Source organism: Ornithorhynchus anatinus, chromosome 11, assembly GCF_004115215.2.
Source record: "Ornithorhynchus anatinus isolate Pmale09 chromosome 11, mOrnAna1.pri.v4, whole genome shotgun sequence".
In the NCBI taxonomy this organism is placed as follows: domain Eukaryota; kingdom Metazoa; phylum Chordata; class Mammalia; order Monotremata; family Ornithorhynchidae; genus Ornithorhynchus; species Ornithorhynchus anatinus.
Window position 1 is genome coordinate 58,640,786 of NC_041738.1, and position 26,367 is coordinate 58,667,152.

General features: G+C 49.2%; 1 protein-coding gene across 1 annotated transcript; it reads right to left on the reverse strand.

Moving 5' to 3' along the window:
- Window positions 1-7,839: 7,839 nt before the first annotated feature.
- On the reverse strand, window positions 7,840-23,634 carry B4GALNT2 (beta-1,4-N-acetyl-galactosaminyltransferase 2). Its single transcript, XM_039913639.1, is given in 12 exon segments — window positions 7,840-8,607; window positions 10,623-10,842; window positions 11,358-11,498; window positions 14,733-14,920; window positions 16,204-16,290; window positions 17,082-17,171; window positions 17,174-17,261; window positions 20,235-20,266; window positions 20,927-21,033; window positions 21,490-21,627; window positions 22,396-22,623; window positions 23,624-23,634. Coding segments are annotated over 12 exon segments (1,542 nt in total). The 3' UTR covers window positions 7,840-8,395.
- Between the last annotated feature and the right edge of the window lie 2,733 nt (window positions 23,635-26,367).

A 26,367-nucleotide genomic window follows, 5' to 3' on the forward strand; every position in this document is an offset into this window, starting at 1 on the left:
GGCCTGGGGGTCAGAAGGACCTGGGTTCTAATCCTAGGTCTGCCACAAGTCTCCTGGGTGATCTTGGGTAATTCACTTAACTTCTGAGCCTCAGTTACCTCATCTGTAAAATGGGGATTAAGAATGTGAGTCCCATGTGGGACAGGGTCTGCATCCAACTTGATTGACTTGTATCTATCCCAGAGCTTAGAACGGTGCTTGGCACACAGTAAGCATTTGAAGAATACCATAATTACTATTATTATTATCTGAACTGGGAACGTCGGGCCCAGATCCAGGAATCGCTCAGAGTCTCCTGAAGGAACGGGAGACCGGGCTTGGTCTATTTGGGCAGCTGGTGCGTCCCACATGGGTGTAAAGTAACAGAGCATTCCGAACCATGAGGAGTTCCCAGCGCTTAGTACAGAACAGTGTTTTGCATGCAGTAAGCCCTCAGTAAATATGATTGATTGATAATTGACTGTGGATTGGAGACCAGCTCCTTGAGGGCAAGGTTAGCTCTATTGTGCTTTCTCAAGCGCTCAGTACAGTGATCTGCATATGGTAGACTAGAAGCTCCTTGAGGACAGGGATCATGTCTACCAGCTTTACTGTACTCTTCCAAGAACTCAGTACAGTCAATCATATATATTGAGGGCTCGAGAGAGTGTGCAGAAGACTGTACTAACCGCTTGGGAGGGTACAGTAGAACAACAAATAGACCCATTACCTGCCCACAAAGAGTATAATAATAATAATGTTGGTATTTGTTAAGCGCTTACTATGTGCCGAGCACTGTTCTAAGAGCTGGGGTAGAAAAAAGGCAATCAGGTTGTCCCACATAGGGCTCACAGACTTCATCCCCATTTTACAGGTGAGGGAACTGAGGCACAGAGAAGTTAAGTGACTTGCCCAAGGTCACAGAGCTGACAAGTGGCAGAGCCGGGATTAGAACCCATGACCTCTGACTCCCAAGCCTGTGCTCTTTCCACTGAGCCACGCTGTTTCTCAACAGTCTAGAGATAAGCTTACAGTCTACAGACTAGTCTGGTACAGTGCTACAATCTAGCACAGAACTTGGCATGCAGCAGATCGTAAGCTCCTTGAGGGTAGGCATAATGTTTACTGGCTGTATTGTATTCTCCCGAGTATTCAGTACCGTGCCCTTATCCATTTCAGACCCTCAATCTGGTCCGTAGCACATAGTTGTAAGCCTTTGGAAGGCAGGAATCATGTCTAACTCTTTGGTACATTCTTAAATGCTCAGAACAGGGCTTTGCACACAGTAGTTACTTAGTCAATATTGCTGATTGATTGAGGCTGAAGAAAAGACAGTGGGGGGATCTTGTTCTGGGTTGATCGATTCTCCTCCAAGAGGCCTTCCCCGATTAAGCCCTCTTTTCCCCATCTCCATCTCACTTCTGCATCTTCTATGCACTTGGCTCTGTGGCCTTTGGGCCTTTAGTATTCATCCCACTCTCAACCCCACTTATGCACATATCTATAAATTACATATTATAAATTATTTATATATATTAATGTCCGTCTCCCCCTCTAGATTGTAAGCTTGTGTGGAGAGAGATTGCACCTACAATTCTGAGGTATTCTACTCTCCCAAGTGCTCAGTACAGTGCTCTGCACACAGAAAGCGCTTATTAGATACTGATGATGAGTATGATAATGATGACTAATTGATCGGTTCACACATTCGATGCCCAGAGAAAAAGGATTGGACCAGATGACCTTTCTGCCATCTCTGGAAGGCTCAGATATGGAGCGGTGTCCTGGCCGGAGGATGAAGAAAGTCTGGCTAAACCTGGGCAGAAGAGCTAGAGAAGTTGGGTCTCTCTGGGTTAAACTGTCTCCACCCCTCTGTCCCCGTTCCTTTCCCCTACAGGTCACTGGATTTCACTGGATTCACTTATTATTTATTATTATTAATAATTCTTATTATTATCACCTTTATCATATTTACTCCCTATGTGACAGCATAAGACAAGACATTGTGACAAGCACTGCTCTAAGCTGCAGAGCTGCAGCTGCAACTGCTGCAGAACTGAGACCTCCCCAACTCAGGCCTGTGGTCAGGGTGAAGGAAGGGAAGGTTGAGCAGACACTACCAGGGCTTCTTCCTTCTCCACCTGAAGTAATAATAACAATAGAAATCAAAATTATGGAGTTTATTAAACCAAGTATTTGTTATTATTAATAATAATACTGATATTTATTAAGAGCTTTCTATGTCCCAAGCACTGTTCTGAGCACTGAGGTAGATACAAGGTAATCAGCTTGTCCCACTAGCAGCTCAGTCTTAATCCCCATTTTACAAAGGAGGTAACTGAGGCACAGAGAAGTTAGGTGACTTGCCCAAAGTCACACAGCAACTAGCGGTAGCAAGTAGCGGAGTTGGGATTAGAACCCATGACCTCTGACTCCCAAGCCTGTGCTCTTTCCCTTAAGCTATGTTGCTTCTCATAAACCAAATACTGTGTTAAAACCTGGTGTAGATACAATATCATGAGATCAGACACAGTCCTAAGAGGGAGAGGGAAACTGAGGCACAGATAATTATTATTATTATTTATATTAATGTGTTCTACCCCTCCAGATTGCAAGCTAGCTGTGGTCACGGAATGAATCTGCCAACTCTGTTGTATTCCCAAACGTTTAGCAAGTGCTCTGCTCATAATAAGTGCTCAATAAATTCAATCGATTGATTGATTGTAGTATTTAAGTGTCTACTAGGTGTCAGCACTCTTCTAAGCACCGGGATAGATACAAGATAATCAGGTCCCACATGGGGTTCACAGTCTAAGGAGGAAGGAGAACAGATAGCAAATCCCCATTTTCCAAATGAGAAATAAAGTGACTTGCCCAAGCAGATAGAGAAAAACTAGAATCCAGTCTCCGAATCCCAGCCACGGCTCTTTCACTAAGAATAATAATAATAATATTTGTATCTGTTAAGTGCTTACTATGTGCAGAGCACTGTTCTAAGTGCTGGGGTAGTTACAGGGTAATCAGGTTGTCCAACGTGAAGCTCACAGTTAATCCCCATTTTACAGACGAGGTCACTGAGGCACAGAGAAGTTAAGTGACTTGCCCACGGTCACACAGCTGACAAGCGGCAGAGTTGGGATTTGAACCCATGACCTCTAACTCCCAAGCCCGGGTTCTTTCCACTGAGCCACGCTGCTCCGCTAGGCCTCACTACTCCCAGAAGAAACAATAAAAATGCTTTTGTTTCGGTTTCAGCCTTAGTTCAGTAACACCCAGGCCTTCCTGCTCTCCTGACTGGTGTTGAAACCCTCCTCCTGCCATTCTCTAGGCTTCTCCCGCCCCAGGACTGGGGGCTGGAGTTGGGGGTGCCCCCCAAATCTGGGATCAGTTACTGCTGGTCTCCCACTCTTCGGGCTCCTGCCTCATCATCAACACACCTACAAATACGTTCATAAATATCCCCATACTTTTGTAGGCATTCATGTATTCCTGCATGTATGTTCAGTCACATGCAAGGATGCTGCATTTGCATATATTCATATGTGGTCACATTTGCATGCCTGCACACATACTCCGGCTTTCCTGGAGATGGTGGTTGTTGTATTGCAGATCTGCAATGGCAGCAGCGGCGTGGTACAGTGGAAAGAGCGCGGGCTTGGGAGTCAGAGTTCATGGGTTCAAATCCCAGCTCCACTACTTGCCACCTGTGTGACTTTGGGCAAGTCACTTGACTTCTCTGTGCCTCAGTTACCTCATCTGTAAAATGGGGATTAAAACTGTGAGCCCCACGTGGGACAACCTGATTACCTTGTATCCCCCAGCGCTTAGAACAGTGCTTTGCACATAGTAAGCGCTTAACAAATATCACCATTTATCAACAACAGTCACAGCAGCACAGTTCCCACAGGAAACACACCCACATTTCCATGTCCAGGGCCCGGATCGGAGTCTCTCCTTTTCCCAGATGCCTATTACCTGGGGCCTGAGAAGAAGAGGCTGTGGCTCCTCTAGTCCAACCCAACTGCCTCCACCTCTCCCCCCCCCCTCTTCCTCCTCTTCCTTTTCTTCCTTCTCCTCCTTCTCCTTCTCCCATTCCCGCTGTGACCTAAGAAGCTGGGGAGGGGAGGTAGAGCAGGGACTGGGTTGGGAAAGGAGTTGGCAGGGACTAGGTGGCCTTTATCCCTCTCCTCAGGTGTAGGGTCCCTAACCTCCCCATGGTCAGAAGGGCCCAGACCAGTTCTCACTCTCCTCCAAAGAGCCACAGGGCTTCAGTGACCTCCTCCCCTGAGCCCTGATCCCCCAGTTAGGGTTTCTCCCCTCCCAGGAGCTGCCCTCATGGGAGGTCTGGACCCCAAATTCTCCCTCCAAAACAGCCATCCCTGTCTCTGGCATCCCAGGAGTCTAGGTACCCTGACACCTTTCCCAGGGAGGGCTGGTAACCCCAGAGGGTTGGGGCTGGTTACCCACGAGCAGGAGGCCTCACCAGAGTGGCAGATCAAAGCTTCTCACCCGCAGAAGGCCTCGCCCAGTGCCAGATATCAAAGTTCCTCACTGGTAGAAGGCCTCACCCAGTGCCAGGTATCAAAGTTCCTCACCGGCAGAAGGCCTAGCCCAGCCCCACATCAAAGATCACAGGCAAAGAAGGCGTGTCTTCTGGAGCCAAGCAGCCAAATGGGCTCTCTGGAACAACTGTGGACGCTCATCAATCCATCCAGCCATCCAACTGTCACTCAATCAATCAGTAGTATTGACTGAGCACCTACCGTGGGCAGGGACTCACGGGAGAGTATCGGGAGAGTACAGTAGCTACAGACTATTGAGGCAGTGGGAGACACAGCGTGACCTAGTGCACTTATCATATTCCCACCCTGACTACTGCAACAGCCTCCTCACGGACTTCCGTACCTCCTCTCCCTCCCCACTTCAGTCCATACTTCACTCTCCTGCCCAGATCATTTTTCTAGAAAAATGTTGTGTGCGTGGCTCCCGACTCCTCAAGAACCTCCAGTGACTGCCCTTCTACCACTGCATCAAACAGACTCCTTACCATCAGCTTTAAATCACTCAATCAGCTCTCCCCGTCCTACCTCGTCTCGCTGATCCCCTACTGCAACCCAGCCTGCACACTTCAATCTTCCAACGCCAACCTGCTAACTGTATTTCGATCTCATCTATCCTCCCACTGACCCCTTGCCCAGGACCTCTCTCTGGCCTAAAACTCTCTCCCCAATCAATTGATTAATTAATATTATTGTGGTATTTGTTAAGCGCTTACTGTGTGCCAGGCACTGTACTAAACGCTGGGGTGGATACAAGCAAATCGGGTTGGACAAAGTCCCTGTCCCACGTGGGGCTCACAGTCTCAATCTCCATTTTACAGATGAGGTAACTGAGGCCCAGAGAAGTGAAGTGACTTGTCCAAGGTCATGCCGCACAGAAGTGATGGGGTTACTGAGTGACTCCTGTCTGCAGAACACTGTACTAAGTGCTTGGAAAAGTACAACAGAATTGGTAGACACTATCCCCTGCTCACAGGAAGCTTACGGTCTACAGGGAGAGGTACACTTTAAAATTCATTCAATTTCATTCAATAGTATTTATCGAGCGCTTACTATTTGCAGAGCACTGTACTAAGCGCTTGGAATGTACAAATCAATAAAATGATTAGGGTTAGCGAGTAGAGTATATACATATGGGTGTGTGTGTGTGTTTGTGTATTGTGAGGATGGGGCGAGTAACAAAATCTTTAAGGGTCAGCAGCCAAGTGCAGAGTCAACACAGAGAGGAGGGTGGATAGGGAAAATAAAAGGCTTAGTCTGGAAAAGCCTCTTGGCCAAGATATAATTTTATAATTTAGGATCAGTCCAAGATGGTTAACTCTTTCCCCGCCCTGTTTTTCTTCTGCTATCCAGATTCCTACAGTTCTCCCCTGGTGTCTATCGACCCCTCCTTCTCAGTGCCTCAGCAGGATGCGTGAGAGGGTCTGGCGTCTCTCTGCTTCTGGGGCTCCGAACTCTCACATTTCACTCAGTCGATCGTATATACTGAGCGCTTACTGTGTGCCCAAGCACTCTACTGAACTCTTGGGAGAGACGAAAGACGCGTTGAGCTCAAAGTTCATTTCTCCGGTTTTATTTCCTTTCTGCCGCCACGACTCTGTGACCCGAACCCAGAAAGGTTGGGCTCCCCAGGCTCCATCCATGGTCACAGAATGGCAAACCGGGAGCCATCTTGACCCCCTACAAGCCCCAACCCATCCCCAGTGTAGGCAAGACACCCACTCACAACACCTCAGCCACACTGGGGGGCTGGAGCAGGTCTTTGGGGGGTCTCTACCTGTACCCTCCTGAGAGGGATTGGGAAAGGAAGGGAGATGAGTTTGATCACCTCCATCTAGCTCCTCCCCCTTGGCGATTGTCTACTCCACACAGCTCCCTGCCTACACAGCTCTGGATTTCTCTGCACACAGTGTCCAATACGGAGTTCTACACATAGTAGGCACCTAGTACAACTCTCTGGACCCAGTAGACACCCAGTACAGCAGGCTGGGCACAGTTGGTGTCCAGTAGACTGTTCTTTCCACAATCTGTGTCCAGTACAGTATTCCTCACACAACAGACACCCAGTACAGTGCCCTGCACGCAAGGAGCACCCAGTAACCAGGGTCTGGGCTGGGCATATGGGCCACTCTGCTGTGGTTACCCCTGCAGGAAGAGGAGGCAGAAAGGACCTTTGCTGACTTGGGATGACTTGGGGGTGTTGGCCAAAGGGGTTTGACATTCAGTCAGTCATTCGTACTTATTGAGCGCTTACTGTTGCAGAACACTGTACTAAGTGCTTGGAAGAGTACAATGTAACAATAAACAGTCAAATTCCCTGCCCACAAAGAGCTTACAGACTAGAGGGGGAGACAGACATTATTATAAATAAATGACAGTGTTGTACATAAGTTTTATGGGACTGGGAAGGGAGATGAATAAAGGGAGCAAATCAGGGTGATGCTGAAGGGAGTGGGAGAAGAGGAAAGGAGGACTTAATCAGGAAGACCTCTTGAAGGAGATGTGCCTTCAGTAAGGCTCTGAAAGAGGGGAGAGTAAATGTCTGTTGGATATGAAGAGGGAGGGCGTTCCAGGCCAGAGGGAGGATGTGGGCTAGAGAGACGGTCAGGATTGAGGTACAGTGAGAAAATTAGCGTTAGAGGAGTGAAGTGTGCAGGCTGGATTGTAGCAGGAGAGTTGTGAGGTGAGTTGGGAGGGGGCAAGGTGATTGAGGGCTTTAAAGTTGATGGTAAGGTATTTTTGTTTGATCCCCCGATTAGACTGTAAACCCGTCAATGGGCAGGGATTGTCTCTATCTGTTGCCGAATTGTACATTCCAAGTACTTAATACAGTGCTTGCTCTGCACAGAGTAAGCACTCAATAGATACTGTTGAATGAATGGATGGGCAACCACTGGAGGTTCTTGAGGAGTGGGGATAAATAGTTTTTGTAGAAAAATGATCCGGGCAGCAGAGTGAAGTCTGGACTGGAGTGGCGAGAGACAGGAGGCAGGGAGTTCAGCAAGGAGGCTGACAGTAATCAAGACAGGATAGGATAAGTGATTGGATTAACACGGGAGCAGTTTGGGTGGAGAGGAAAGGGCGGATTTTAGCGACGTTGTGAAGGTGGATCCAACAGGAATGATGGATTGAATTTGTGGACCGAATGAGAGAGAGTCAAGAATGAAGCCAAGGTTATCGGCTTGTGAGACAGAAAGGACGGTGGTGTCGTCTACAGTGAAAGGAAAGTCAGTGGGAGGACAGGATTTGGGTGGGAAGATAAGGAGCTCTGTTTTGGACATGTTAAGTTTGAGGTGACGGGAGGACTTCCAAGTAGAGCTGTCTTGAAGGCAGTAGGAAATGTGAGACTGCAGAGAGGGAGAGAGATCAAGGAACCGAGCTTCTGCCCTGGCCACCGCAGTCAAATTCGCCGGCTGTCAGGAAGAGCAGATGAAAGCCACTTCCTCCCACCCATGGATTGGTCTAACCCAAGTAACTTTGGCCCTGAATCAATCCTTTTGACTCAGGCCCATCCGGGTTTTCCCACTACCCAACCCTCTTTACACACAGGGTTGTTCTCTTGGTCTTAAAGTAGTTTAGATCCCTTCCAAATCGTCCTATCTCTGGATTGCTTTGTGCCAGTCAGCCCCTGGCCTACATTGGTCCATTTCCAATCTCCTTCTCAGACACTCCCCACCCACCATTGTAGACTCTTTGTCCGTCTCAATCAGTCCTCCTGCAGACGTCCCGGAGTTCACATTTCCCCACAGACCAATCAGTCAATCAATCGATCATTGGCATGATGCATCTCTCCCCTGCCGTCCCTTCCTCTTCCTTGCCCTGGGACCCCCGGGGAGGCAGGCTGGGTTGCTCCCCCCTTAGCCACGGGTGAAGCACTTGAGGTGGTTCTTGAAGAAGTGCAGGGCCAGTTTGAACCGGACCTGCTCCCGGGTGTTGGCCCGGAAACCCCCGTAGCTCCTCTCAGCGGCGGCCTCCTTGGGGTCGGAGATGGGGTTCTTGGGCTGGTGCCCTATGCTGACGTCGGAGCAGGAGCCCACCAGCAGGCTGCCCAGGCCGTCGATGAAAAACTCTGGGGGAAGAAGTGAGACAAGGAGGAACTGTGGGGCCAAGAGGGGCAGAACACAGTCCGAGGGCCGGACTCCGCCTCTCAGGACGAGCTGTGACCCCCGCCTAGCCTGGCCCGCTGCTGTTGGAGCCTACTGGGGCAGAGACAGCTACAGCAGTTTTTGGAGAAGCAGCATGGCTTAGCAGATAGAGCACGGGCCTGGAAGTCAGAAGGTCCTGGGTTCTAATCTCGGCTCTGCCACGTGTCTGCTGTGACCTTGGGCAAGTCACTTTATTTCTCTGTGCCTCAGTTACCTCATCTGTAAAATGGGGATTGAGACTGTGAGTCCCACGTGGGACAGGGATTGTGTCAAACCTGATTAACTTGTATCTACCCCGGCGCTTAGAACAGTGCTTGGAACATAGCAAGCTCTTAATGAGTACCATAATTATTATTATTTATTCTTATTCTCCTCAGGCAAGATCATCTCAGGCCATGGAGCCAGAGGAAGAGCTTATAGGGCGTGAGTCCTCGAGGGGTTATGAAGCTCCCCTGGGCCCTGGCCTCTGGGGGTCTGGTGATTGGAGTCCTTGTGGGGTAAAAAGGAAGCATCCTCTCCTTTCCTCATCCCTCTTCCTCCTCTCCCCTTCCTCTCCTCTCCCTTCTTTTTTTTTTAATGGTATTTGCTAAATGCTTACTAGGCATCAAACACTGTTCTAAGGAGCTGGGGTAGATATAAGGGAATGAGTTTGGACCCAGTCCCTGAATCACATGGGGCTCGCAGTCTAAGTAGGAGAGAGAACAGGAGAACTGAGGCACAGAGAAGTTAAGTGATCTGCCCAAGGTCATACAGCAAGCATTTGGCAAAGATGGGATTAGAATCCAGGTCCTCAGACTCCCAGACCTGTGTTCTTTCCACTAGGCCATGCTACTTTTCTTCTCTCTCCTGAGTGAAGCGAAGGAAAAGAGTTCCCATCTCTCTCCTGGTCCCCCATCCTGGAGTCCCAGAATCCTAAGTGATTTTTCTAACAGTAATAGTAATTGTCGTATTTGTTAAGCGCTTACTATGTGCCAGGCACCATACTAAGTGCTGCGGTGGATTACAAGCAAACAAATTGGGTTGGACACAGTCCCTGTCTCACATGGGGCGTAAAGTCTCAATCCCCATTGTACAGATGAGGGAGCAAAGGCACAGAGAAGTGAAGTGACTTGCCCAAGGCCACACAGCAGACAGGTGGCAGAGCCGGAATTAGAACCCATGCCCTTCTGACTCCCAAGCCCGTGTTCCATCCACTATGCCGTGCTGCTTCGCTACTGGGGCAGAGACAATGTGCTAAGCAGGGAGATCCATTTTAACCCAGATCCAGTTCAGACAGTGACCGCCTCATTGTCTGCCGTGTCATACATTCCGCTTAGTACAGTGCTCTGCCCACAGTAAGCGCTCAGTAAATACGATTGAATGAATGAATGAGTGAACCCGCAGGTAGCTAGGAACGCCACAGGCCAAGAATCATGCCGTGTAGACCACAAGTCTAGTTCATGCCGTGTAGACCAAAGATGTGAGTTCAATCTCTCAGGTGTCTTGGCTACTCCCAGGGTTACCATATTTGCCACAGAAGATGGAACAGCTTTTCTTCTTAAATCCCAGTCTGTCCTCGAGGCTAGTGGCTCCTGGGGCCTCAATTCCTTCATCAGTCAATCTATCAATCAATCAATTGCATATTGAGTGCTTACTCTGTGCTGAGCACTGTAATAAGCATTTGGGAGAATATAATGTAATAGAATTGGTAGGCCTTTTTCTTGTCTACAAGTGCTCAAAAAATATCCTGGGTGATGATGATGATGAAGTCTGTTATATTGGACTCTCCCAGGCGCTTACTATAGTACTCTGAACGCAGTATGCACCCAATAAATATGATCGATTGACTGATTGATTGGGAGAGGAGGGGATCTTTCAAAGACCTGCCTGAGATCAGGACTGCCCCAGGCCTTCCCCGCCTCCGGGAGCAAAGAGGGTAGAGAGGGGGTCCCGGCGATACCTGAGTGGGCCACTCGCTGTAGCTTGGGGCCGAAGCCGACGCTCAGGAGCTTGTGCGTGTGGGCCAGGAAGAAGTTGACCACGCCGCTGGTCACCCCACAGCTGGGGAAGCCGGGCAGAGGGTGGAAAGAGCCGGCCCTCCAATGGATGCAGTCTCCATCTTCTCCTGGCTCCAGCAGGAGCTTAAACTGGAACTGGTTTCCTCCCACTCTGCCTCCCACCTAGTCCACGGAGCGGAAAGGGGAGGATCAGGGTGAGCGACCTCGTTGTATCTATCAGCAATCTCTGCTTCCTCCAGGAAGCCTGCCAGATTCGGCATCTGATGCCAATGGCTCTTCGAGGGGGAAGTCACAGATATCCGCTAGTCACACCCTCCCACCAGCTGATAGCCATCTTCCACCCCACTCCCCCAGGCACCTCACGCCTGCACTTTACCTCTCTGCCTCCCCTCACCTCTGTCCTAGGCTGACCAGGACAGAGGGTGGTCCTGACCTGCCTTCCTCAGAATCCACAGCTCCTAGGGTCAAGAGAGTGAAAGGTGAATCTGCTGGGATGGATTGATTGATTGATTGATTGGGAAACCACCTCAGGGTTTCCATGTGGAAACACCAGGCCACGATAATGGGAAGAAGTCAGTCTTCCCATCAGGCTCTGGATCCAGTCCAGGAATCTGGCATCAGTCTTCACTGTCCCCCCAGTTGTCCCCCTCCCGCTTTCCATGCAGCCCCTCCCTCACCACATCCAGATCCGTGTTCTCCAGCACGTCCACCAGCCGGTCAATCTTGGTGTCGTTAGTGAAGATGTAGTCATCATCCACCCAGAGGACGTATTTGGTGGTGACCTGCGACACGGCCAGGTTCCTGCCCGCAAACCAGCCCTGGCAAGAGGAAGGCCGCGTGAACGAGGTCCTGCTAGTAGAGACCTTGGTTTGGTTTCCCAAAACCTGTTTCTCCAAGAGGCTGGACAGGAAGAGCTAAAGCCCTTTCACCTCTGACACTCCCTCAGGCAGAGCAGGAGAAACCGAAGCCAGAGAGGTTAGGTCACTCACTACACTGTACTGTATCAGTCATCTGGCTGACCTTCCTGCCTCCTGTAACTCCCCACTCCAGTCCATACTTCACTCTGTTTTTACGAGATGTTCTTCCTCTTGACGCTGTTTAGTGCCATTGTTCTCGTCTGTCCGTCTCCCCCGATTAGACTGTAAGCCCGTCAAACGGCAGGGACTGTCTCTATCTGTTGCCGACTTGTTCATCCCAAGCGCTTAGTACAGTGCTCTGCACATAGTAAGCGCTCAATAAATACTATTGAATGAATGAATGAATGAAGATCATTTTCCTACAAAAATGTTCAGGCTATGTTTCCGCACTCCTCACTCCAGTGGTTGCCCATCCACCTCCACAGCCAACAGAAACTCCTCACCATCAGCTGTAAAATACTCATTACCGTATCCCCTCTTACCTCACCTTGCTACTTTCAACCCAGCCCACACACTTTGCTCCTCTAATGCTAACCTTCTCACTGCATCTCGATCTCATCTATCTCACCACCGACCTCTCACCCACGTCCTGCCTCTGGCCTGGAACACCCTCCCTCCTCATATCCGAAAGACAGTGACTCTCCCCGTCCTTAAAGCCTTATTGAAGGCCTCCAAAAGGCCTTCCCTGATTAAGTCCTCTTTTCCTACTCCCTTTTGTGTCACCCATCCCCACAGCACTTAGTTTATATCTGTAATTTATTTAGTGATATTAATGTCTGTCTCCCCTTATAGATTGTAAAATCACTGTGGGAAGGGAATATGTCTGCCTATTACTATATAGTACTCTTCCAAGCACTTTGTACAGTGCTCTGCACACTGTAAGTGCTCAATAAATACGACTGATCAACTGACTGACTGGCTGACTGAGACACTGGCTTCCCAACACCTTCTGTTTCTAAGAGAGGCTGGGCAGGAAGAGCCAAAGCCCTTTCACCTCTGACACTCCCTCAAGCAGAGTAGGAGAAACCAAAGCCAGCAAGACTAAGTCACTCACTACCTACCTACTCACTATCTACTCACACACACAAACCACCCCAGGGTCTGACCTCCTGACCTCCGGCCCACTGTGTGTCGTCGTCCCCCAGTCCTGGGGGCCAGAGCCCCCCGAGGATGCTCATTAAATTGAGGGGGACCAATATATCTGCTCCTTCCAGCTCCCCATCAGTCCCAGGGGTGCCAATCCTATGTCCCTGAGTTTGGGACTTGTGCTGGGAGGATGAAGGGGATGCTGAGGGGTGGCTGGGTCTGCTCCTGTCAAGGTTCCCTGATGTCAGTGAATGTTAAGTTTCCAGTGGGGCCAGGACAAAAGCGCATTTCAGACCCAAAAGCCAGGGGCTGAGTGGGTGGAGCTAAGGCAAGGGGCTGGACAGAGTGAGTAGGGCTCAGAAGGGGGGCTAAGGGGAAAGGGTTAATAATAATAATTATGGTATTTGTGAAGTGCTATGTGCCGGGCACTGTACTAAGCGCTGGGGTAGATACAAAATCATTAGGTTGGACTCAGTCCGTCTCCCGCGGGGCTCACGGTCTCGATCCGCATTTACAGATGAGATAACTGAAGTACAGAGAAGTGAAGTGACTTGTCCAAGGTCACACAGCGGACAAGTGGTGGAGCTGGGATTAGAAACCATGACCTTCTGACTCCCAGGGTCGTGCTTTATCCACTAGTCCACGCTTAGAGAAGCAGTGTGGCGCAGTGGAAAGAGCACGGGCTTTGGAGTCAGGGCTCATGAGTTCGAATCCCAGCTCTGCCACTTGTCATTTGTGTGACTGTGGACAAGTCACTTCACTTCTCTGTGCCTCAGTTCCCTCATCTGTAAAATGGGGATTAAGACTGTGAGCCCCACGTGGGACAACCTGATTCCCCTGTGTTTACCCTAGCGCTTAGAACAGTGCTCTGCACATAGTAAGCGCTTAACAAATACCAACATTATTATTGTTATTAAGGCAAGGGGCTGGACTGAGTGATTAGGGGTCAGATGGTGGGGCCGAGAAGGAGGCGCTAACGGAGTGGGTTGGCTTGACTAGTGGGGATTCAGGCAGAGGAGGGGGCGGAGGCAGAGGGTGGGCTCAGGAAGAGATGAGGTGAGTGGGTGGGACTCCAGGAGGCAGAGCTGAATGGGCGAGGCTCAGGCTGTGAGCTCGCCATGAGTAGGAATGTGTCAGTTTGTTGTTGCATTGTGCTCTCCCGAGCGCTTGGTACAGTGCTTTGCACACAGTAGGCGCTCAATAAATACAATTGAATAAATGAAAGAATGAATGAAAGGTGGGTCTGAGTGGGTAGGGATGAAGCAAAAGGCAGGGATGAGGGAGGGGAAGGAAGGAAGGAAGGAAGGAAGGAAGGAAGGAAGGAAGGAAGGAAGGAAGGAAGGAAGGAAGGAAAAGAAAGAGGGAAAAAGAAAGAAAGAAAACGGAAAGAAAGAGAGAAAGAAAAAGAAAACGAGAGAAAGAAAAAAGAAAGGAAGGGAGAAAGGAAGAAAGGAAAAGAAAGAAAGAGAGAAAGGGAAATAAAGAAAGAAAATAGAGAGAGAAAAAAGAAAACAAGAGAAAGAAAAAGAAAGGAAGGAAGAGAGAGAGGAAGGAAGAAAGAAAAGAAAGGAAGGAAGGAAGAAAGAAAAAGAAAGGAAGAAAGAAAAGGAAAAAGAGAAAGAAATAAAAGAGAGAAAGAAAAAGAAAGGAAGGAAGAGAGAGAGGAAGGAAGAAAGAAAAAGAAAGGAAGGAAGAAAGAAAGAAAAAGAAAGGAAGAAAGAAAAAGGAAAAGAGAAAGAAATAAAAGAGAGAAAGAAAAAGAAAGGAAGGAAGAGAGAAAGGAAGGAAGAAAGAAAAAGAAAGGAAGGAAGAAAGAAAGAAAAAGAAAGGAAGAAAGAAAAAGGAAAAAGAGAAAGAAATAAAAGAGAGAAAGAAAAAGAAAGGAAGGAAGAGAGAAAGGAAGGAAGAAAGGAAGGAAGAAAGAGAGAGGGAGAGAGGGAGAGAAAGAAAGAGAGAAAGAGGGCGGGACTGAGAGCAGTGTCCTGCCCAGAGCTCTCCCTGCTCTGGGACCTTCCTTCTACCTCCACCCCCTGGGGACGCAGGCCGGACCTTCCCAAAGGGCATGGTGTATTGGTCCACGAGGGGGTCGTCGATCTTCTCCGGCTGCGCGTTGTCATCGGCAACGATCACCCTCAGGTCCGGGTAGTGGACCCGGATGCTCCGGAGGAGGACCTGCAGCCTGGGGTAGCGCAGGAAGGTCTTGGTGGCCACAGTGACCAGGGAGCTGATTTTCCTCTCTGTGGCAGGGAAGGGGTTAAAACAGGTCTGTGAGAGGGTGCGGAGGGGTCCCCGACTTCCCTCCTGTCCCCCCACCCCCAGTTCGGCCCCGGTGCTTCTCTTGGGTTTTCACCTTCTACCAGACAGTCGTATTTATTGAGTGCTTACTGTGTGCAGAGCACTGTACTAAAAGCTTGGGAGAGGATAATACAGCAGTAACAGACATAATCCCTGCCCACAATAAATTTACAGCCTGAGGCCAGTAAGCCACATTGGGGTTTACCATAATTACTCAACTATGATCCAACCATTCATTTTTCATTCATTCAATTGTATTTATTGAGCGCTTACCGTGTGCACAGCACTGTTCTAAGCGCTGGTATAGATACAAGGTAATTAGGTTGTCCCACGTGGGGCTCACAGTCTTAATTCTCATTTTACAGATAAGGTAACTGAGGCACAGAGAAGTTAAATGACCTGCCCAAAGTCACACAGCTGATAAGTGGCGGAGTCAGCATTCAAACCCATGGCCTCTGACTCCCAAGCCCGGGCTCTTTCCACTAAGCCACTGTGAAGTGAGCTCAAGGCAGGATGGATGTGTCGCCGGTACATAGGTTGACCCTAAAGTCTTTGGGTTTCACTCCCATCCCACTCCCCACCAGCCCACCCGGGCTGGGGTATGAGGAACTCCTAGCAACGTGGCCTAGTGGATAAAGCATGGGCTTGGGAGCCAGAGGACCTGAGTTCTAATCCCTGCTCCACCACTTGCCTGCTATGTAGCCTTGGGCAAGTCACTTCCCTTCTCTGTGCCTCAGTTCCCTCATCTGTAAAATGGATTTAAAACTGTGAGGCCCCCATGTGGGACAACCCGATTACCCTTTATCTACCCCAGTGCTTAGAACAGAGCTTGGCACACAGTAAGCACTTAACAAATACCATCATTATTATTTCTATTATTATTCATTCATTCAATGGTATTTATGGAGCATTTACCCTGTGCCGAGCACTGAACTAAGTACTAGGGAGAGTACAACATAATAATAGACAAATTCCCTGCCCACAGTGAGCTTAAAGCCTAGACAGGGAGATCTTGGGCAAGTCACGTAATTTCTCTGTTCCCTAGTTTCCTCAACTACGAAATGGGAATTGGATACCTGTTTTCCCTCCTACTTAGACTGTGAGCTCTATGAGGAACAGGGACTGTATCTGGCCTAATTAACTTGTAGCTACCCCAGCACTTAGAACAGTGCTTGACACATAGTAAGCGCTTAAAAAAATTCCATAAAAAAAAAAAGAGCCTTACCTGGACCTGGATCGTACAGGATGGGAGTGATGGGATGCCGGATGGTCACAGGAAATCTCGCTACCCAACTTCCCAGCTCCACGCTCACTGGAGGGAGAGAGGCCTTGGGCCCTGAGCAACTGCCCACCTTCCCACCTGCCCTCAGCTCTCCTCTGCTGGGTGGGGACAGGGAGTGGGGTCTTGGGGAGAGAGCCCCGAACCCTCTCCATCCCCCACTCTGCTCCCAACTTGCTCTGAGATCTCGTGACACTCACTCAACTCCTCTGAGACTCAGTTTCTCCAGCTGCAAACCAGGGAGAATTGTTCTTCAGCCCAGGTGAGGGTCAGTGAAGCAACAGAAGGGAAAGAGAAGCAGCACGTCTTAATGCAAAGGCCGCAGGACCGGGAATTCAAGAGATCCGGGTTCTAATCCCAGTTCCACCACTTGCTTGCTGGGTGACCTTGTGCAAGTCACTTAACTTTTTGTTTCCTCAGTTTCCTCATCTGTTAAATGGGGATTAAAAACCCGTTCTCCCTCTACTTTAGACTGTGGGCTCTATATGGGTGACTGTGACTGGTCTAGTAAGTGGTTAACAAATGCCTCTATTATTATTACTAACAGTACTACTACTAATAATCGTTTGATGATCCTTCAAGGAAAGAGTTCTAGCAGGACAACCGTGTCACTACGTTTCCAAGTGCCCCAGGAGGAAGCAGTAGGAAGGCACATATCCTTCACGGTGGTTTACACAGAAGGGATCACCTCTTTCCCCATCCTCCTCAACCAGGGAGAATTTCCTGAAGGAGGTGAAATGGGGTGAGCTCGCCAGATAGGTGCCCTTTGGCGACCGACATGCTCTGAGGTGGTGAAGAGCAGCGGATTCTAGGTAAAGCCTCACCAATGTCCACGGCGCTGAGCCGGAAGACGGTGCTGGTATAGGTCACGTGCTGCAGGATGAAATTCAGCAGCTCCAGGTCGTTGGTGGAAAAATCAAACTCTTCTCACCTCTCCCTTGGACCACATGATCTGGGGTGTCCGCCAAGCTGTTGAAGGTCCCGAGCGAGGCCTTTAAGACGATCTGCGGGGCCGGTGTCGGGAGGAGGAACGACGGTGAAGCCAGGATGACATCAGAGCCCGGGACACTCTGCCAATACCTGACCTGATTATCTTGTATCTAAGCCAGCGTTTAGCACAGTGCTTGGCCCATATTAAGCGCTTAACCGATACCACTGTTATTAAGATGATTTCAGGCTGTGGCGTCCGCTGCCATGCCCCGGCTTTGGGTTCATTCATTTATTTATTCAGTCGTATTTATTGAGCACGTATGGTGTGTAGAGCACGGTACTAACTGTTTGGGAAAGTCCAATACAACAATAAACAGTGATATTCCCTGCCCACAGCGAGCTGACAGTTTAGAGCGGGGGAGGCAGACATCAAGACAAATAAATAAAATGACAGATATGGACATAAGTGCTGTAGGGTTGGGAGGGGGAAGAGCAAAGAGGGCAAGTTAGGGCGACGCAGAAGGGAGTGGGAGATGAGGAAAAGCTTGGCATGATCTAGTGGACAGGGCACAGGTCTGTGAGTCAGGGGACCCAGATTCTAATCCCAGCTCTGTTACTGGCCTGCTGTGTGACCTCAGGCAAGTCACTTGCCATCTCTGAGCCTGTTTGTTCATCGGTAAAATAATAGCAATAATCCCTGCATCTCCTTGCCTCCCCTGGAAGTAAGGAGAACACACAGCAAGTGCCTTAATAATGATGGCATTTGTTAAGCGCTTACTAAGTGCAAAGCACTTTTCTAAGCGCTGGGGGAGCTACAAGGTGATCACATTGTCCCACGTGAGGCTCACAGTCTTCATCCCCATTTTACAGATGAGGTAACAGGCACAGAGAAGTGAAGTGACTTGCCCAAAGTCACACAGCTGACAGCGGCGGAGCCAGGGGTAGAACCTATGACCTCTGACTCCCAAGCCTGGGCTCTTTCCACTGAAACACTCTGCTTCTCTAGCCTTGAGGTTAGGAATCCTGTCTACCACATCTAATGCAGTACACTCTCCCAAGCGCTTAGCACAGTGCTCTGCACATAGTAAGCTCTCAAAGCAGCATGGTGTAGTGGATAGAGCACGGGCCTGGGAGTCATAAGGTCACGAGGTCTAATCCCGACTCTGACACTTGTCTGCTCTGTGACCTTGGGCAAGTCACTTCATTTCTCTGGGCCTCAGTTACCTCATCTGGAAAATGGGGATTGAGACTGTGAGCTCCACGCGGGACAGGGACTGTGTCCAACCCGATTTGCTTGTAACCACCCCAGAGCTTAGTACAGTGCCTGGCACATAGTAAGTGCTTAACAAAATGCCATAATTATTATTATTTATTATTAATAACAACCATGGGTTGATTACAGTAAGTAATGCCCACGTCCTCTCTCTTATCCGAAATTCCCTCCCCATTCAATTTAGACCACCGCTCTCCCCATCTTAATAATAATAATAATTATTTTTCAAAGCCTTATTAAAATCACATCTCCTCCAAGAAGCCTCCCCTGATTAGTCTTTACTTCCCTATTTGCCACTTATGCACTTTGGAACCCCTTAAACACTTTGATTTTCACACACTTAGGTATCTATCCATTTTAAAGTCCACCTCCCCCTTTCCTCTGAAGACTTCTTGTGGGCCAGGATCATGTCTTAGATGTCTCCAGGGCATCATGTCTTCAGTGCTTATAAGAGTGTTTGGCACATAGTAAGCGCTTAACAAATATCATCATTATTCTATCTACCTACTCTGTTATATGGAAATCAATCAATCAGTGGAATTTAATGAGTGTTTGCTATATGCACAGCACCGAATCAAACCCTTGGGAATGAATTCAAAAGATTTGACAGACATAATCCCTGTTTACAGTCAACCCTCCCTAGTGCTTAGCGTAGACACTGTTCCCTGCCCTAAACAAATTTACCTTCAATTGATTGAGAGATGAAAGCAGTATACCAAATCATGATATTCATCTTCTCACTACCCAAGAAGGACGCAGTGCTCTGAACTCATGAAAAAAAAGCCCGTATACACATCTGCCCATGATTTCTATGGTTTAGTTGGGTCACTTTCAAAGGTTAACATCTTATAGTGAAAATGACATTTAGCAAAGAAGAAATGAAGGTGATGATGATGATGACGAAGATGTTATGAAGGAAGCATGAGTTGCAGACCGTAAGCCCCTTGTAGGTGGGGCTGTCCCATGCAGGACATCGACTGTGTCCGTCCGGATAAACTTGTATCTCCCACAATGCGTAGTAAACAGTAGGAGCTTAACGAATACCACAATTATTATTCCAGTCACAAAGACTTTCCAGTTCGGCTCCAGTGCTCTGTGTGACTTTCAGGTGATCAGATGCCCTTTCTGGGCCTCAGTTTCCCCATCTCTAAGATGGGAGATCAGTACCTGACTTTCGTGACCTCCTCGCTGACTTCCCCAGGTGTCGCATACTTTGCTCCTCTAGTGCCAACCTAACCTTCTCCCTGTGCCCCAATCTCACCCACCTCTCCACCGACCCCTGGCCCACGTCCTGCCTCTGGCCTGGAATGCCCTCCCTCCTTAAATCCAGCAGTGACTCTCCACCCCCTTCAAAGCCTTATTGAAAGCACATCTCTTCCAAGAGGCCTTCCCAGACTAAGCCCACTTTTCCTCATCTCCCACTCCCTTCTGCGTCACCCTGACTTGCTCCCTTTGCTCTTCCCCACGTCCCAGCCCTACAGCACTTATGTACATAGCTGTCATTTTGTTTATTTGTATTGATGTCTGTCTCCCCCACTCTAGACTGTGATCTCGTTGTGGGCAGGAAATGTCACTGTTCAGTGTTGTATTGTACTTTCCCAAGCATTTAGTACAGTGTTCTGCACACAGTAAGAGCTTAATAAATATGACTGAATGAATGAATGAAATGGGGCAGGAGCTGAGGTGGGCTGAGGACCAACAGGGGCATAGGATGGGCTACAAGGGTGGAAGGAGCCTCAGCTCCAATTTTGACCTCCCTGCACCCCCAAGGTACCTGTGACGCTTCTGGTCCGGAAAGGGTGAGACCTGAGATCAGAGGAAATGGAGGTGGGTGAGGAGTTCTTCAAATCTCATTCTATTGGGAAGGGAATTCCCCCTCCCTTAAGCCCCTGAAAATTATTTTAGACTGTGAGCCCGTTGTTGGCCAGGGATTGTCTCTATCTGTTGCCCAATTGTATATTCCAAGGACTTAGTGCAGTGCTCCGCACACAGTAAGCGCTCAATAAGTATGACTGAGAGTGAATTTGGAGATGGGGGGGCAGTCTGTACCATCCATGGCAGGGACACGGAGGTGATAGGCACAGGGCACCACTTGATGATGTTGGAGTCTTCACTGATCCAGCCAGAGAGGGTAATGACGGTCAAGCCGTCAGCTCCAGGCTATGCCAGGCTGGCTGACTGACTGGCCCTGGACAGGACGAGGAGCCGTGGATCTGGCCACAATGCCTGGACCCATAGGATCCGGTCACCCCGAGCTGTTCTCGCCCTCTGGATGTGGCTGGGGGATCCCCAGAACTGGTGGAATCCCAGTCCCAGCCCTGCCACTTGGTGCTTTGAGATCCTAAGGGCAGCAAAGGAGAGACCAGGCTCCTGTCGCCTGCACGCCTGAGAGGTGGGGAGGGGCTCTGTGACCTAAGAGAGGCAGATCCATTGCGAACCCCAGGGACGGGAAATGCGGACACCCACCTGGGATTAGTACAGTGTGCAGGGGCATTACCTCCACGCCGAAGATGGGATAACTGAAGGGCAGGTTGGGCTGGGCCACCAGCACGGGAGGGCGGGGCAAGCCCTCTCTGGAAAAGAGACAGATCAGGGCCACATTTTCATATTATTTACATATCATTGTCATGCCTTGCCCTTATACCAGCAGGAACCCAGGGGTTTGGTGGCCTGGAGTACCCGGGAGTGCCAAGTTGGGGAACACGGGTTCTGCTGGGTGAGGGGAGGGAGCGTGTGGGCTTCGGGCACAGCTCCCGGGAAAGGAGGGACAAAGGGGCACAATTCCCTGGCCCTCACCATCCCATTTCTAGGCCCCCTTCTCCAGAAAGCCTGCCCTGAATGCCACCACTCACCCCGGGCCCCAGCTTAGTTCCCTCCACCCCTGTATCTGTGGGTCAGTAAGGGTGGGGTCTGTCTCGGGGTGGGCTGTCCCTCCTCCTCCATTGGACGGGGCCAGGCCGAACCGGGCCGGGCCAGACTGAGTGGGACCGGGCTGAGTGGAATTGATCCCTCAGACAGCAGCCCCTCACCGCCTCTGGAAGTGCTGGAACTCTCTCTGCCTCCGGGCTTTCACCGCCTCCACGTCGCTCGGGCTGTAAGCGTCCTGGTAATTGTAGTTGCCTGGCCGGTTGACATTTTGACATTCGCACTGCTTCTTGGGGAACAGCCTGAAACAGACGCCCAGTCAGGGTATGGGACATTGAACCCCTCCCCGGCCCAAGGGGGAGGGCATAGCTGCCCCAGGGGAGATTCTTGGAGTCCAGGGTGGGTGTGGATGAGACCCAGTTCATTTTTGCCCAGTGGCCAGGGGGCCAGTCTGGCAGACAGGGGTCCTCTGGACTCCCTGTGACTCTGTGGACTTCCGCCTCTAGCCCTGTAGCACTGTCTAAGCCAATCCACTGCACAGTACCACCTCCCACCAACCCTACTGCCGTGTTCCTGTGTCCTCCGGCTTTGCCCAACCCCTGCTCCGCAGCATCCTCTCCTGCCTGGCTCCAGCCTTTCCGCCAGACACTCAGCCGGAAGCGGGATGCGTGACGTGGATCTGGCAGAGATGAGATTCCAGAAGAAGGCGGATGAAGCCGGGGACGAGAGGGTACCGGAATCCAGATCCAAACTGACGTTGCGTCGAAGGACCAGCGGGCCAGAGCTACCTCCTGGCCTTTATTTTGCAGCCTGAGCATCAGGCCAAGAGCAGGCAGCAAGGGAGACTTGACAGGCTCTTTCTGTTGCTCTGGAGCACTTGATTGCATCTTCCCTTCTAAACAGTGCTTGCTGCCCGAAAGTGAAAACGGAGCAGGGCTAAGGGAATGAGGAGGAGGGTGGGGGTGGGGATGGGCCTGGGTGGATAGTGAGGGTAGGGTAGCACCTGTCTGAGCTGGGGCAGGAAAGAGCAGACATCTGGAGATCAGAATGGGCACGAGGCCACGACTCACCAGAGGCCGTTATAACGGAAGAGCTGGTTGTGTTTCTCTGTGGGCAGAAGCTTCAGGCGGCCTGGGTCGGGGGGCCCAGAGGGCTTCCCGGAGGAGTCGATCCTGGGCTGGGGACGCTCGGACTGCTGCGGCTCCCAGCTGATCCAGACGAGGAATCCGACAGACAGGGCGGCCAAGACTAGAGTTGTGATTCTCACGGGGCTGTTCAATAGCCGCTGGGGTTTCAAGCTGCCAGAGGGGATGGGGTGAGGCAGAATTTATTATTCTTCTTATTATGTTAGAATTATATATTACAATAATAGTATTTGTTAAATGCTTACTATGTGCCAGGCTCCGTACTAAGTGCTGGAGTGGATACAAGCAAATCAAGTGGGACACAGACCCCGTGCCATGCGGGGCTCACAGTCTCAATCCCCATTTTGCAGATGAGGGAACTGAGGCTCAGAGAAGTGACTTGCCCACGGTCACACAGTAGACAAGTGGCGGAGCTGGGATTAGAACCATGACCTTCTGACTCCCAGACCCGTGTTCTATCCGCTACGCCACGCTGCATCCCAAGCAACCACAGCACCCTGACCTCTGACCTTCACTCAATTAATCAAATGATCAGTGGTATTTTTTCAGCACTTACTGTGTGCAGAGCACCACACTAAGCACTTGGGAGAGTAGTGATAATAATAATAATAACTGTGGCATTTGTTAAGCACTTACCATGTACCAGGCAGTGAACTAAGCACGGGGATGAATAAAAGCAAATCAGTTTGGACACAGTCCTTGTCCCACATGGCGTTCATTTTCTCAATCCCCATTTTATAGCTGAGGTAGCTGAGGCCCAGAGAAATGAAGTAACTTGCCCAAGGTCACACAGCAGACAGATGGCCGAGCTGGCATTAGAACCCAAGTCCTTCTGACTCCCAAGCCCAGTACAATATAACAGAGTTGGTAGACTTGTTCCCAGCTCTGTTACCTCATCTGTAAAATGGGGATTAAAAACCGGGAGCCCCACGTGGGACAACCTGATCACCTTCTATCCTCCCAGCGCTTAGAACAGTGCTTTGCACATTGTAAGCGCTTAACAAATACCACCATTACTATTATAGTCTACAGGATGCTGCCTCTTCTGGTCTCCCAGCCCTGCCCTGCCCTGCTCTTCCCCAGACCCTGACCTTCCTCCACTTCCGTTTTTCCCTTTCCTTCCTGACCTTCCCCCCGGTTCGGCCCCGCTCACCAGAAGGCCATCTTAGGTCTGTTTTCCCTCTTCCTCCTCACCTGAATTTTTAGCACTGGCCACAACTCGGACAACAAGAATTCCAGCTCTCAGTTCCCCTCTTCCCGCTCTTATAGATTGAGATGTACATCCCGGTATACAGATATATATCCCGTTTAACAGAAAGTTCAACAATAAAATAGTCATCCTAAAAAAAGAATGACTGGAACGAGGCATCCGGATTCGAACCGGGTATTCTTGATCTGCATTCATTCAGTCAGTCAGTTGTAATTATTGAGCGCTTACTGTGTGCAAAACACTGTACTAAGCGCTTGGGAGAGTATAATACAACAGCAACACAACAATCTGCATTCAAATGCTCTCCCACCGAGCTATACCCCCGAGGCCACATCCAGGAATAACAGTGATAGTGAAAGAACCGTTAGCAAAGTTACGGATTATGGCAGAGAGTAGGACATGCTGGAGAAAATATATCCATAGAGTCGCTGTGAATCAGAAATGACTTGATGGCATTTGATAATAATAATAATAAAAAAGAAAGAACATGGCAGAAAAAAATACACTGACTAAGCCCTCCTTTCCTCTGCTCCCACTCCCTTCTACATCTCCCTGACATGCTCCCTTTATTCATCCCCCTCCCTGCCCCACAGCACTTGTGTCCATATCTGTAATTTATGTATTTATATTTATGTCTGTGTCCCCCTCCTGTAAGCTGTAAGCTCATTGTCGGCAGGGAATGTGTCTGTTATACTGTACTCTCCCAAGCACTTAATACAGTGCTTTGCACACAGTAAGCACTCAATAAATATGATTGACTGGATTGAGGGGCCGTTCAATCAATCAATTCGATTTATTGAGCATTTATTGGGTGCAGAGCACTGTACTAAACGCTTGGGAGAGTATAATACAACAGAGTCGGTAGACACGGTCCCTGCCCACGAGTAGCGTAGAGTCTAGATGGGGAGACAAACAGTGATGTAATAATAACGATGCTATTCGTTAAGCGCTTACTATGTTTCGGGTGCTGTACTAAGCACTGGGGGGGGGGATATAAGAAAATCAAATTGGACGATTTTCCACATGGTGCTCACAGTCTCAATCCCCATTTACCCCTCGGTCACTGAAGCCCAGAGAATTCATTCATTCATCCAATAGTATTTATTGAGCGCTTACTATGTGCAGAGCACTGTACTGAGCGCTTGGAATGAACAAGTCAGAAGTGAAGTGACTTGCCCAAGGTCACCCAGCAGGCAAGTGGCAGAGCCGGGATTAGGACCTATGACCGTCTGCCTCCCAGGCCTGAGCTGTATCCACTACACAGTGCTTCTTCTCCATTATTTTTAAATAAATAAGTTACAACTGTGTGTGTATGTGCTGTGGGTTGAAGGTGGGGGGATCTACCTAATCGCCTACCTAATCTACTGAACTCTCCCAAATGTTTAACACAGTGTTCCGCACAAGGGTAAGTGCTCACTAAATACCATTGGTTGATTGATTGATTGACAATGACAGGAAGAGCACTATGGCTGAATAGAGGGGAACAGAGTAACGGAAAGTAAGAACCAGCCACAGTGTTGGGAGCTTGTTGTGAGCAGAGAATGTATCTGTTGTTATATTGTACTCTCCCAAGTGCTTAGTACAGTGCTTTGCACACAGTAAACACTCAATAAATACAATTGAATGAATGTGAGAAAGGACACTGACATCCATAGCCTTATATGTTGTTACTTCCCCTTCCAGTCATTTTTTTTCAATGTACTTCTCCCCTGAAAAATTGTAAACTCTTCCAGGGCAAAAATCACGCCTGCCGAATCCATTAAACTCTCCCAGGTGTTTAATACAATGTTCCGCAGACAGTAAGCACTCAATACATGCTGCTGATTGATGGAAACAAAAACAAAGATGTGTGGTGAAATGGCAAGCGGGCTTGCCAGAAGCACAAAAATGAGCACAAGAGAAATGGTAGCCCAGGGAAGGATGTACTATCCAGGCCATGGGTTGTAGCGGGTGATATGAAAGATCTGTTTCCAAAGTAAAGTTCTTAAAGTAATTCATTAATGATTCCCTCTCAATTAGGAGCCAAAGGAGATCTTGGATAGCCGTAATCCTCAGAAAATCCAAATAGTTTATTTTAGTGGATGGCTTCAGCCTCCCTTGTCCGTAAGACTTTCCCACATCAGCCAACCCAGAGAAAAATAGTCCAGTTTGAGCTTCGTCTCCCTCCTGGTTTTGTCTATTTTCAAAGAGAAGTACAAGGAAATGATCAAAGATGGGGAGGGAAAGGAGAGATAAAAAGGACTTGGATAATCCAAAAGGCAAATAAACGAGAATGGGTTGTGCCCCATTTTCTGTTCCTTGTTATGCTGATTCAAATATTACTGTGGCATTTATAAAGTACTTGTAGATTACAATGACTGTGTATTTAAGCACTTTCTATGTGGCGAACACTGAACTAAGCACTGGTCTAGATATACTATACCCAGATTGGACGCGGTCTCTGTCCCATATGGGGCTCACAGTCTCGCGGGGAGGAAGAGCAGATATTTAATTCTCATTTGTTCAATCAATCAATCAACTGTATTTATTGAGCACTGTACTAAGAGCTTGGGAGAGTACAATATAGCAGTGTAACAGAGTTGGTGGACACATTCCCTGCCCACAGTAAGCTTATAGTCTAAAGGGAGTCAGACATTAATAGAAATGACTAACATGGACATAAGTGCTGTGAGCCTGAGGGAGGGGTG